General features: G+C 46.3%; 1 protein-coding gene across 2 annotated transcripts in view; it reads right to left on the bottom strand.

The window, feature by feature from the left end:
- The window catches only part of LOC133344219 (laminin subunit alpha-1-like), a 144,982-nt gene that overhangs the window by 89,964 nt on the left and 40,706 nt on the right, over window positions 1-14,312 (bottom strand). For both annotated transcript variants that reach the window (XM_061554270.1, XM_061554271.1), the window contains exons 4-6: window positions 5,658-5,900; window positions 3,292-3,471; window positions 552-641 (exon numbers count right to left, since the gene is read on the bottom strand). In XM_061554270.1, coding sequence (XP_061410254.1) covers window positions 552-641; window positions 3,292-3,471; window positions 5,658-5,900 — 513 coding nt within the window. The remainder of the gene's footprint in view (window positions 1-551; window positions 642-3,291; window positions 3,472-5,657; window positions 5,901-14,312) is intronic.

The following is a 14,312-nucleotide window of genomic DNA, read 5'->3' as shown; positions in this document are numbered from 1 at the left end:
ATAACATGTTTCCTTTACACAAAAGTTATCTTCAAATTACATGCCTTGTGAGGTTGAAAAAAATGTCTGGGGTGTACACGCGTCTATTTTGCATTAGAATAAAGCATGAAATGGCACCTGCTATTGCAGACACAATGCTCTGGAAGCCAAAACATCGTCTAGCACCTGCTAGTTCTAAAAGCTGCAATTATCATTAAGAGAGCAGGCCAGCAGGCAATCTTACCCCAGCCCGTAAATTTGAGCAAACATGCCTCATCCTGTGCCAGCAAGCCGCTCAGCAATCGAAAAAAAAAACCACTTGAAGGGATTATTGCCACCTACCACGTGCATGGCAATTGTTTGGGCAATTGTGAACGAAGTGCAATTGATTAAAGGGTCCCAGTGACACCCCGTGGAAATGGCTTAGTAAACAATCACACGGGGGCGCACAGCACAATGGTAACCCTATCCGATAGAAGGGCTGTTTTGTGACTGCACCTGGCCGCTGACCGAACGATTTTGCGCCTACTCCCCTACGCTATGATGTCATCTGTGTTTGCTTCAAGCGAGACCTGTGTGTCCTCGTTCCAAGGACAGGTGCTGGCGTGCCCAGAGCAGATGCACATCCCCCCAACGGAGATGTCCTTTATGGAATAGTAGTACTGTCAGCGGGAAGAAGACACAAACAAGAGGCGCATCAGTGGCATGACTTCATTATGAGGTCGGGGAGTGCGGCAAACAGTGAGGTGGGGGCACCAGTGTTTGACTCGTCACGCACGGTCACACCGAGCCTATTATGTTTACATTTCGTGCCTTCTCCTGCCATCATTGCGCTCGCGGTATCGAACATTTAACGCTGCAGGGGCTCATCTTCTTGGTTCTTTCGGTAAAGTCACGTAGAAGAGAAATACTCAAATAATAAAAATAAAACATAATAAAATAAAATTATCACGACGTTTCGGCCACAACGCAAGCAGCCGTCCTCAGGTGAAGAACAGGGCTGTCGGAAAGACAGACTCAGGTGAAGAACAGGTCTGTCGGAAAGACAGACTCAGGTGAAGAACAGGGCTGTCGGAAAGACAGCGTCTGAAATGCAGGGGCGCTCTGTCTTCGCAGAAATCAGTTTAATCTTGATTTGAAGCTTTCGTGACTGCAGGAATCCATATCCTTTGGTTATTTTGGTAAAGTCACGTAGGTGTAAAATAAAATAAGTGCTTTCCCACCTGATGACGGACGCTTGTGTTGCGCCCGAAACGTCGTGATTTATTTTATTGTATACCTACGTGACTTTACCGAAAGAACCAAAGAGTATAAAAATCAGTTTGTTCTTTTACACTGTTGTTGAATAGATATCTCATGGTGGTTGACCAGGGGGCCCAAACTCGTAGCTTTTGCCATGGGGGGGGGGGGGGGGGTGGAAGGGCAAGGCACCCCCTGCCCCCACGCTCATTACGTTACTGCAGCACGTTGAACGTACACTCACGGTGGGCTACAGGTTGGCAACACATGTTCCTCACAGACAGAAGTTCCTGGGTTCCATTCCCCGTGAAGAGTTGTCCTCCCTTAGTCTAAACCTCCCCCCGTGTCTGCTGTCGTATTGGAGATACACATTGTATTGATATTTGACAGAGGGAGAAACAAAACAGTTTAAAGTTTTTTATTTTATTTTATCAGGTAGGGCCCACTGAGCTATATAGCTCTTTCTTTTAGATAGAAAGGACCTGGTCACAAATGAGAGCTCAACGAAGTGGCTTATCACGTGGAAATTTATAGCCGCCAAATACTCTAAAGCACACGTTGATTCTAAATGTGGAGGGAAAACCCATAGGACCCGGAGACAATTCCACGTGACCACAGGGAGAACACACAAACTTCAAATATACAGGCGTCAGGGTTGGGATTGAACCCACGACTTCCTGCATACCAGGCGAGGTAGTTAACATCTCATCATCTGGGAGTCTTCAAGTAGTCAACAACATTTTAAATGCTCCTGGTCTGTGCTGCTGAAGATCGCTCAACCTTTGCATGTTTTTGGCACACATCTTCAGTATATAAAGAATGGTACCAGAATTTCCAGCATGCAGTTTAAACTGCAGTAGAATAACAATTATTTAATCATGGATGATACCTCTATTGACATCCTCTATTGATCAAAAAAATAAAATATGTTCAGAAGTTAATACATATAAAAAGTTAAATTGGAGTATGTTTTTTGTTTGCATTCTGACCACAAGTATTGTGGTTAATGCAGACATGATTCCTTATAAAAGGTTTCGGTTTGGTGTTTTAACATCTCAACACCTGTTTTATTGGCAGAAAAAAGGGGCAAAACCTATTCTCAAGTTAATGTGGACTTGATTAAAATAATGAAATAAAGAGGCAAGTGAGAGTACATTTTAGTGTTTGTAAACATTGATTTGATAAGAAAACCAAACTAATGTGCATCACGAGGATTTGTCCAATCAGTGCAAATGGCCTTCTAGGACTCATGGATTGGAACTATGGACACTGATGAAACCGGATCAAAACTGGAAAGTATGCCAAAAACGATGGAAAGAGATGCATGCTGGGATTGAAATGGACAGAAAAAGGAACACGTGAATCTGGAAAACAATCACAATGTATACTGAACTTCTTCGTATGTAGCCAACCATGCCAATCAAAGGTGCGATTATAGAGATTGCGTGTTGACTGTTACAACAGAAATAAATGGGCTTGGGGGCAGGGGACACATCGCCAGGAGGGGGGATGGCCAATGAACAAGCCTGGTAACGGAATAGCAGCCAAAGGAGGGAACGTGCCCCATCACGGTGGAGAAGGAACGATGAAATGTAGCCACTTAGCGAGATGGATTATGGCAATGAAATTACGAAGTGGTGGCAACAACATGGGGAGGCCTTCGTCCAGCAGTGGATGTTCGCAACCGTTTACGATGACGAACCGTTAACCCTGATCCTCAGAATCTGTACCTTATCTGCTAAGCGCATGTGAGTCGATGTTAATCAAAGAGTGAGTGATCCTCCCGTTGAGCGGTGGCGCAGTTAGTAAGCAGACTGTGCTATGAACCCGGCTGCCCGAGTTTGATTCCTGGCGAGCATTACCTCAAACAGTCCTGTCCCCTCCCCCACCCTATCTACAAAACCAACAGTGACTAGCGTGGTGAAGGATGGTCAAACAAAGCACCTCCCCCGCCCATGACCGCCACACCGTGGGGAAAGGCGTCATCAAACAGCGGATCGACACAAAAGGCAGAGGATTGAAGCTGGAGTAAGCGGCGAGCGCGTGTTCTGTGCCGTGGTGGCATCCGCTCACCCGTCGCGTCACAATGGGGTCGACCTCCCGTGGGTCGCGGTGGCTCAGGGTCATGAGGTCGGCGTTGAGCGTGCGGATCCGCTGGAGCCGCAGGCGGATGTAGCGCGCGGACGTGAAGTCCAGCAGCTTCGGCGAGGGGTCGTCCGAGCTCGGCCGCCCGTTAATCAGCGACGTGTGGATCTGTCATCATTTCCACGCGCATTCAGCCGATGGGATTCGACCGGTGTGCGCGGTGCAGCGTTCCATATCGGACCGTCACAAATCCACCCTGGCCAATGAACCACCTGCGCCCAGCGCAGCGTTCGTGCATGGTGCAATGGGCATTTTCCGCAGATATTGCCGAATCCGATCTTTTATCGCACGCAGTAAATGCATTCTTAAAACCTTGCATGCATCTTTCTCACTTCCACAGTACATGAAAGCTTTCCCCAACGTTTAAAACAGTCTGTGCTTTATTTTGGCGAGTGACCCATTTGTGCATGGTGGTGTAACTCTCGTGTCGTATAGATATTCACAAATCTCACCATTTCACATATCCCCCTATACCTCAGTCCCCAGCGTAGTCGTATATATGACATTGTACTGCACTATCGTACATACATCGTGCAACGTGATTACATATATCTACACACACCTCGACACAACGACTTGCAGGAATCAGTTGGTTGATGACTATGCAGGTTCAGAGTCGATGCTGCCAAAATGGGAACACTTTCGCCAACAGTGGATAGAGAATGGCCCTCTGTTTTCTTCTTTGCTTTTCTAAGACCATAAAACAGCGCCAGACATTGTTCTCGCTTCAAATAAAGGGATGCATTAAGCTTTCGGAAGGTGCGCTTTAAAATGCACCCCTGTGAAATGAGATTCGATCCAAAGTAATCAATTTTAATAACGCTTGACGGATTTTAAGTTACCGTGTTTTATTATCGTCTTGGTTTTCATTAATCTTATTTTACTTGCCGCTCTCCCATATCCCATTACCACCACCACCGTTGCCTTGCAAGTGTTCTCCGAGCCCAAACCTGTCTGCAAACCCCTCGATGTTTTAAACCTATGATTCTTAATCACCCATCCGCACACTTAAATCGATCAGAAATGTTATACTGCAATCCTGATGAACGGTCACAGGAAGCGAGTAAATATCTAACCTTTTGCTCCACAGCGTGGTATATTTCAATGATAGAGGAATTTTTGTTGCAAATATTTGTAAGATTTAACCATTAGCTATTCCAACAATTTGACCTTCATTGCACCTTCACCAAAGCCGATTCAGCTCTTAAATTCGTGTGCGTTTCCTGAAACATTCTAAATATCTGAACTCATGAATCTCAGCCTCTAACCTTTTGCATTAAGCTCAGCGCATTTAACTTACCCCGAGCCAGATAAAAAAAAAATTAAAACGATTAATAGACTCTTTCACGTCTGTGGCTTTCGCCGAAATGTTTAACAGATGCTCAATAAATCTCTTAGGTCTCCCAATTCCCATTCCACTCCATGACCCACTCGTCAGTAATTTTGTGAAACCTGTGGAAGTGTTAACCAGCTGTTATATATCAGTCTGTCAGTCTTTACACAAGTTTCCGTGAATTAAGCAAAACGTTAAAACTAGCAGAGTAAGCAAATCTATATTATTGGATAAGTGAAGACGTTGTAGAAGGGCGGGGTATACATAACCAACCAATTTGGAAAACAATTTAAGAATGAGTAAATTAACAACTTTATATGTAAAAATGCAAGATGACATGCTTAGTATGCAACATTAATAATACCACTACGAAGAATAGCAACAGAAAAGCACGATGGCATTTACCAAGTACCAACAATGTTCAAACCGGGCACAGTTTCCAAGCGCCGAATCGACGACCAACCGCTCGGTCGGTGGGGTCGGTGGGGTTCGGTGGAGTCGAGGGGGTTAGTGGGGGTCGGTGGGGTCGAGGGGGTCGAGGGGGTCAGTGGGGTTCGGTGGGGTCGGTGGGGTCGAGGGGGTCAGTGGGGTTCAGTGCGGTCGGTGGGGGTCAGTGGGGGTCGGTGGGGGTCGAGGGGGTCGGTGGGGTCGAGGGGGTCAGTGGGGGTCAGTGCGGTCAGTGGGGGTCAGTGGGGGTCGGTGGGGGTCGAGGGGGTCGGTGGGGTCGAGGGGGTCAGTGGGGGTCAGTGCGGTCGGTGGGGGTCAGTGGGGGTCGGTGGGGGTCGAGGGGGTCGGTGGGGTCGAGGGGGTCAGTGGGGGTCAGTGCGGTCGGTGGGGGTCGGTGAGGGTCGGTGGGGTCGGTGGGGTCGAGGGGGTCAGTGGGGGTCAGTGCGGTCGGTGGGGTCGGTGGGGGATGGTGGGGTCGGTGGGGTTCAGTGGGGGTCAGTGGGGCGCACCTCACCTCGCCATTCTCAAGGGGCACCAGCCTGGAGTAGTAGGACGTGCAGATGACCTCGTCGTCCCGCCGGTACACGGGGTTGCCGACGGTGGGCGTGATGCCGTAGCGGGTCAGGCACTCGCTGTCGCTCACGGAGTAGTACTGCCATGGACGGTAAGTGGCGCCGTCCAGAGAGCGCTCCAGGATCCAGTTCCCGGGCCGTGGGGAGTTGGCCGCCTTCACGATCACGTACGCCACCTGGAACACCTGGGCACGGCCACTGTCGCGGTGAGGAGCGGGCGGCGACGCGGCCGGGCGGTGGAGCTTTTTGGCCGTTGGTTGCAGTGGTTTGTCGGTTCGAGACCGGCGGCCACTCCGGTTAATACTGCGGGTGTATAAGCCCGTAAAATACGCGCGACCTGCTGCACGGCAGACGTTAAAGGTCCCGTGATGATATGTTTCAAAGAATAGGACACATTTGCCAGTCTGCATTTGTCAAATTTGAAAAATAACTCACAATTTACTTCATTTGGTTACACCAAATAGCAACATTGACTCCTACTACCAGACTATACGTGCCTACGTGCACTATGATTAGTGTGAACACTAAATGTACCTTTTTTTTTATTAGTGTGAGCCTGTGTGAGTGAGAGTGATCAGTGGGGGCAAGTCTATTTGCGTGCAGTGCCAAGATCAGCCTCTGGAGGATGGTCGTGGAAGAAGCTCCTGAAACAGAATCAGAATCTGTATTTATACTGGAGGAATCCCATAAGCTACAAAGCTCTTTTCACAGATGCCCAATATATACTTGGCAATGGGCAGCTGCCCCCCTCGACCATATGCTGCCCACAACAATTAGTAAGTTGGCATAGCAAGAAGGACGGACAGGTGGTGATTCTGACAGTCATCTCTGTGAGTAATTCTAAAACACCTGAGTCTCTGCCCCGTGAACTCTTGCCAGCAAGCCTTCAGCAATTCACGTGGCCTAAATGTGCACCTAGATTGGCACAAGTGAAACTAATCTACTAAACTATGTATTTTTATTTTACCATTTAAGACACACTGAGCTATATGAGTGACCTGGCCACAAATGATAGCTCAACGAAATGGCATCTCACGTGGAAATGTATTGTAGCCAAATACTCTGAACGCGCATTTTTTTTTACGTGGAGGGAAAAACCGGAGGACCCAGAGAAAAATGTACGCCACTCTGGGTAGGACACGCAAACTCCAAATAATCAGTAGGCGTCAGGGTCGGGATCGAACCCACGACCTCCTGCATACCAGGCGAGGGAGTTGACATCTCGCCGCTGTGGCACCCCATGTCCCGTGCGGTGACATCACTGTACTTGGTGGAGTATGCCGGTTGTGGTTGTTTTGTTTCAAGTTTTCAAATTTCCTTTATTTGATATAGCCATGCGGCTCTTGAGTCGGGTGCAACCGCAACAAACAAAATATGAACAGAGAACATCTTAAAGCGACGACGCGCAACAGAAACATCCCGGATAAACCAGGGCGTATGTGACGTGCGCTGCGTAATGATGCTGGTGACCCAGGTTCTATTTTTTGGTCGCACACAACACCAATAGCAAACGTTCCTTACACCTTGTCGTTAATGAACGTTGATCGTGATGTTATGACCATGTACCAACATTATAAAGAGGTAAAGAGTATTTTATGAAAATTGCGTACAATACAATGTGGATGTAGAGTGCATCTAAATTGCAACTGCATCTCAAAATGCTGTACTAAAAAGTGTCAAATGCATCATGTGGATAAGAGGGAAGCATTCATACATTTCAAATACAGTGGGAATTAAACAACTAACCGCCGCCATTACTTTTCCCTCTTCATATTCTCATTACATTGCTTTCACTCATTTATTCTAGATTTTAAGTTTTCGTGACTGCAAGGGTCCATACTCGGTAAAGTCACGTAGGTAAAAATGTATAAAAAATGTATTAAATCACGACGTTTCGGAGGCAACACAAGCTTCCGTCTTCAGGTGGCACCGTCACAGCAAAATTACTGTATCGCCCACTTGATACAGAAACATCCTGGATAAACCAGCAAATCTTCCAGAAAGAAAAAAACAAATTTAGAAGGTGTCACTCACAGTTGCAACATCCCCCATTGCGAGATACAATCCCTCCTAATCCAGTCGCGGCCGAAAAGGAAGACCCCCCCCCCCCCCAAAAAAAAAAAACCGGGAAGACTTCCTGCTCAATCGGATGTGAAAATGTATCCGGGAAGTCCTCGGCATTTCTGGAGGACTAATGGGATAAGTCCCCAGAGTGGCTCTCGCTGTGTTTGTCCATGCCCTTATTTACCAAGCAAACAAGCTCCCACAGGAAACCTGGAGGGCACAGGGAGGGGCTGCAGATAATGGAGGGGCGGGGGCGGGGGGCAGAGAGTAGCGATTCAAAAGGAACAAGAAAGCAAGTATATCTCTCCCATCAAACTTAACGACCTCACAACAATTCACATCCCTGTGTTCGGACTGGTTTCGACTGGTCCTCTGAGGAAGGAATATGCTGGTGGGGATGAGTTAGGTGGGGGTCTGTCGATGGCACAATACCCGTGTGGATGTACCTGTCTCAAACAACATCCACCCCCCGTAAACCCATCTTAAAATACCCTCTCTTTTGCAATTTCCCACCCATTAATCAATCCCACCCTCGAGATCCTCGTATCACGAGAGAATGGCCAGCGATTCCCTTTGAAGCTCACAACTTCCGTTAATTAGCAGGGTCGTCAGTTGTTCCCGCTGGTCACACCCAAGGGACACAAATTCCGCCCACGTTGATCGCTTCTAAAATGAATACGATGACCTTTTGATGACAAATAAAAGAGGCCGCCGTGGTGGTTTGGGTCTCCAAAGTTTTGATTACGTTCAAACCTGGTTAGGGTGGGGGTCAACTTAGAGTGCAAAGCATGGTCGAGTGACCACAAAGCACTATCGACCGGAACAATTAATTTCCTTAACAGAGCCACGGAAGAAAAAACAAGCTTTCGAGGCAAACGTGTGTTCCGCGGATAAGGAAAAGAAGAAGAAGGGATACGAAGCACACAGCTACAAAACCCTCAGTCCACTCAGTCCACGCTTTTGTGCGGCAAGAATTTCACGAGCGCATTTCTAAAGGGGGCGGCGCGAAACAAAAACACATCTCCCGTCCAGGGTGGCCCTCCGTGATCCGTCAGTCTTCCCCCAGGTCCCACGGCGGTTTGAAAACACCGTTTTGCGATATCTGCTCAGCCTAATCCTCTCAAACAGTTCATAATCTTTCGATTTAAAGCTTTCGTGACTGCAGGGATTCATCTTCTTGGTTCTTTCGGTAAAGTCACGTAGAAGGGAAGTAATAAAATAATAAAAATAATAAAATAATTCTCACGACGTTTCGGCCACAACGTAAGCAGCCGTCTTCAGGTGAAGAACATGTCTGTCGAGAAGACGTGTTCTTCACCTGAGGACGGCTGCTTGCGTTGTGGCCGAAACGTCGTGAGAATTATTTTATTATGTTTTATTTTTATTATTTTATTATTTCCATTCTACGTGACTTTACCGAAAGAACCAAGAAGAGTTCATCATCTCTTTGCCAAGTAGTACGATGGATGGACAAGCAAATATTCGTGCTGGCAAGGCGATCTTGTAACTTGCTTATATTGTTTTCTTACAGGAACATGTTTTTCTGAAGACACCCCGCCCTTCCCCCTCCCCCTCTTCTAGAACTAAACGCGTGTTCACGATCCCGATGAGCCTCACAACAGCTGAGCCGACCCATTGTTTCCTTCGCACGCCCAAACAAAGGAGAACAATTGGAAATTCCCAGGAAGCTTCACTCCGATCTGATATTTCACTTCGGCCCATTTCCATTTTACCACCGCGAGCCGGCATGGGGATACCGACACTTGCGCTGTGTGGTTTGTTTTATTGCATCGCCCATAAACGAGCTAATCGCAGCACGACAATCGCAAGAGCCCCGTGGGGAGTGATGTTTGCCGACCGCTCGCGAAATGCATCGCCTAGAGGCATTGCCTCCCCCCTCTTCGTGCGTGGCTGAGGAAGAGAGCCACTGGGTGGAGCAGAGCCGAGCGAAAGCTCCATGTGTCGTCTCAAGCTTCAACACCGATAGCCAACAAACTAAAATCGCCAAGGGGGAGGTGGGGGGGTGAAAGCGAGGGCTAAAGCCACCGATGCAAACGATAGACGTGACACACAAACGTCAAAAAAGGTGCCGAAATGATTCGCGCGCGTGGAGATTTCAAGCTGTAGGCGTAAATTTCGCAGAGCCTTTTTGATTTGGAGCAATGTGTACAGTGCCAATTACTGACATCGGACAGCTTGACAAAGTCTGAAGACTCTGTTTTCAGGAGGATCCTGCATTTGGATGTTTGGACAATTCCATGTGGGAGGAAACGGGAGTGGCCAGAGAAAACCCCCAGAACATTCCAGAGCGTGACGCGACACTCAAAGTTCCCATCTCCTAATTCTAGATTTGAAGCTTTCGTGACTGCAAGGATTCATACTCTTAGTTCTTTCGGTAAAGTCACGTAGGTAAAAAATGAAATTTAAATTAATAAAAAATAAAAACAATAAAATCACGACACAAGCTTCCGTCTTCAGGTGAAACTGTCACAGTATCGTGATACAGATGTTTTGCTTTGACAGTTTCACCTGAAGACGGAAGCTTGTGTTGCCTCCGAAACGTCGTGATTTTATTGTTTTTATTTTTTATTAATTTTAATTTCATTTTCCCCCATCTCCTAGCCATGCATACTTAACAAAAACTAAGCTAGTTTTATTTGACCAGGTAAGGCCCACGCAAAACTTGTTTTTAGCCCTTTTTCAGAATAGCCCAATGAAGTGGCGTATCACGTGGATATACTCTAAACGTATGTTGATTCTAAATGTGGAGGGAAAAACCGGACGCAAACTCCAAATACGCAGGCATCAGGGACGGGATAGAACACACAATCTCCTGTATACCAGGCGAGGTAGTTAACACCTCGCCATCTTGGCGCCTGCTACTGCCACAATAACTACTGCCACACATTTTCTGAAACATCCACTGTATGTACAATACAAATCAATGCTCGAACGGAGGCAGGTCTTGCACGCCATAGAACGAGCTGAGACGTTAATAGGAGGGCAACGACGGTTACAGTTCCTCCACCATTAACTGCAGTGCCATTTTGAGGCATATGGAGAAGTATGCATGCACGCGTATATACAGGACATCTGTGGAAAACAGCTTCATAACCCATCGGATTCCTCCAGTTTCAATAAAGATTCTGATCGTATTCTGTATATACACCAGAGCTGGGTGATACTCATGATTTTTGAGTTGGATTACCAGATCAGCGGACTACTCGTTGAGTAGGACCACCAGGACTACTACTCGCAGAACTGGGAACTACCACTGGTACTACCAAGACTACCACTTGGACTGTTGGGACTACCAATGCATTGAATGGCCACTCACGCACACACGTAACGTGGATACACACAAATGCAAGACTCGTGTATAAAGATTTAAACATGGAAACCACCCAAATCGAATATGGTTAATTCACGAATCACAATGTGCACATACACAAAACCAAAGACCCCCCATACAGCTTTTTATATATATATATCAGTGGCAAGTCGCCGTTCACGAGGACTTATTGAGGCCAGTACAGGGCACAAAACGATAGTTTAGCCAGCACCCCCAGAATTGTTCATTCACGAAAATTGTGCTCTTTATAAATTGCATTATTGCTCATTATTATGATGATCGTACACTGCATCATGCACTCATTTAAGGCCGAGTCGACCTATGGGAAGGCACGGGACAAGTTTGCCATACGGACTTTCCAATGGCATTAGCTGGGGCCATAAACACACACACACGCACAATGGAATCATTGGGGGGGGCGGTGGTGGGAGACATCAGCAATGGTGACAGCCTGCTCCTGAAGCTCTATTGCTTCATTTCATGGGTGAGCGATTCAATTATGTGCACCCATCCGCTGAGGGCCTGAGGACCATTCACTTTCTATTTTTAATACCTAATTTGGGTGTTTTGCTTGTCCTCCCCCTTTCAGCAAATAAAACCCCCCCGCGCGGACCTGCGCGCATGAATTTAAAAGCCGAAGCAGAGTCACACTGCCTAAGGAGGCGAGCGTGATGGACCCTTCGCCGATTTTGAAATCTTTTGCGAGAGACATTCACATTTTAGTTGTTAATCTTCTTGGTTCTTTCGGTAATGTCACGTAGAAGGGAAAATAATAAAATAATTTAAATATAATAAAAATTGAAAATAATTTTTATTTTTTTCATTTTATTATTTTCCCTTCTACGTGACTTTACCGAAAGAACCAATAAAGATGAATCCCTGCAGTCACGAAAGCTTTAAATCGAAATTTTCGTTGTTATTTTTTTCCGGCTTTTCTTTTTTTAAAATAATATCCACCCATCGAATGCGCATCCCACACTCATCCCTTCTTGTTGTGCCCTCGTCAACATCCGCTGCCACCGCTGCCACCACTTTGCCGATGGGACCACGTGCACGTCACGTAACCCCCCCGCGCCGCTGCTGCTCAGCAAGCACAAATTAACTCCATTTCACGCTTCATTACGCCCACCGATCTGCCATCTCACTCGTTTCGCAGCACCATCGCAGCTGCTGTGCCCGGATAGGTGGTGATTTTATAATGACGGAGGTTGGGGGGGCTGTCCGTGGGATGGGAATGGAGGCGAGGGGGTGGGCGTCAATGACTTGGAGGGGATGAGAAGAGGCATCGATGTCTGGGTGCAGACGTGCGTTGTGTGGGAGAGGCTTTACGATAGACGATAGAGATTGGAAATGCGGTAATGGACTCCAGGAGGAGGAGGAGGAGTGGGGGGGTTATGTGGGGGAAATATAAGTGGCCTTTTATTGCCGTGTCGTAAGGATGCAGGATCATCACAATGCATCCGCGGTCTCGGTCGCCAGCCGCTGCGAGACTGGAGAGGGCGGACGGCAAATTAAAAAGCACCGTCAAGAAGACGGATTGCAGGCGGTCGAGGTGCGCGAGCTTGCCAGGGTGCACTGTGCTGCAGCGACTCGATTGGCCGAAGCTCTGCGCAGTGGCGACACCGGCGGCGTCTGTTCTCGTTCTCGCCGGGCGCGCGATTGGCGCGAGGCTTTGCGGCGCTAAAGAACGGGGAATCGGACGCCGCGTGCGGCGTTCGTGTTGTTTTCTGCGGTTAGATTAAGGCCGTAGCCATGCAGTCAACATTGGAGGGGGGGGGGGGGGGGGCAAATCTTCAGCCCCAGAAAAAAAATCTAAATTTGAAAACGAATTTCCTGCCTAAAATATTGAAAAAATTAACTAACATATAGGATGGACTTTTTATATCTTTTTTACAATAATGTCTAATAGTGTATTGTATTACATTGCTCTGTTTTTTTCTTTTTTTTACCTTTTCTTGTTTCATTGTGTGTAATTGCAGAGATTAGGGATTAATAAAGTACAACCATAACCACAATCATATAAACAGAAATCTTCGTTCGTGTTGTTTTCTGCGGTTAGATCAAGGCCGCAGCCATGCAGTCAACATTGGGGGTGGACCAAATCTTCACCCCCAGAAAAAAAAAAATCTAAATTTGAAAACGAATTTCCTGCAATTTCCTGCCTAAAATATTTAAAAAAATCACTAACACATGAGATGGACTTTTTATTTCTTTTTAATAATAATGTCTAATAGTGTATTGTATTACATTGCTCTGTTTTTTTCTTGTTTTACCTTTTCTTGTTTCATTGTGTGTAATTGCAGAGATTAGGGATTAATAAAGTACAACCATAACCACAATCATATAAACAGAAATCTATTTTATAGCAATATATTTGGGGGGGGGACATTTTGAGCATATTTGAAAAGTGGCAGAGATTATAATATAGATTGGGGGGGATGTGTGTCCCCAAAAATATATTATCATTACGGCCTTGGGTTAGATCACTCCGTCCACCTTTTCGTTCCTGTTCTAGGATATAAAATATGATGTTTAAAATAAAAAAAGTATAACGTGTGATACTGTGTTGGCCGTGATACACGCACATTAAAATGATAATTGACAATAAAATCAACTCATTCATCAATCACATTGCCCTTAAGAGTCAACGAATATATACCCGCTGATATTTCAGGTAATAATAGTCCTGTACTTAAAATGTAATATTAATTTTAAATCGATGAAATGCGAATGCTCATGAAAAAATGTATCTCTAGTCAGGGGGGGGGGGCGGAATCACAATAATGAGTCCAGTATTATTTAATATTTCCAAGTTTTGATTTAATTTCTTTGCAACAAAGATACCGCATTGCTGCTGCTGCTGATAGTGAAGGTGCCACACGATCTACAATCACTTACAACAAAGCCCCAATGTTTACGAAGACATTCTCATGCTATAAGTACCAAAAAGCTTTTTAAAAAAAAACTATGTTTAGGAACCACTGTCACAATCACCCTATGGAACAAAGGGCTGTGCACTCAGCCCCTACCATCATGACAGCCTAAATTTCCCTTCAGTCAAGTGCAGCATCAGGTCACACGGTTACACAATGAAGGTTTGATGTTTTTTTAATGCTCTCAAAAACTACATCGTTTTGCTAACCCGTTTAAAGTCAATGTGGGGGGTGTGGGCCTTCAAGGT

Source organism: Lethenteron reissneri, chromosome 19, assembly GCF_015708825.2.
Source record: "Lethenteron reissneri isolate LAM-NWPU_2019-01 chromosome 19, ASM1570882v1, whole genome shotgun sequence".
NCBI lineage: Eukaryota > Metazoa > Chordata > Hyperoartia > Petromyzontiformes > Petromyzontidae > Lethenteron > Lethenteron reissneri.
The sequence above is the reverse complement of the archived record's forward strand: the minus strand, read 5'-3'. Positions and strand labels throughout refer to the sequence as shown.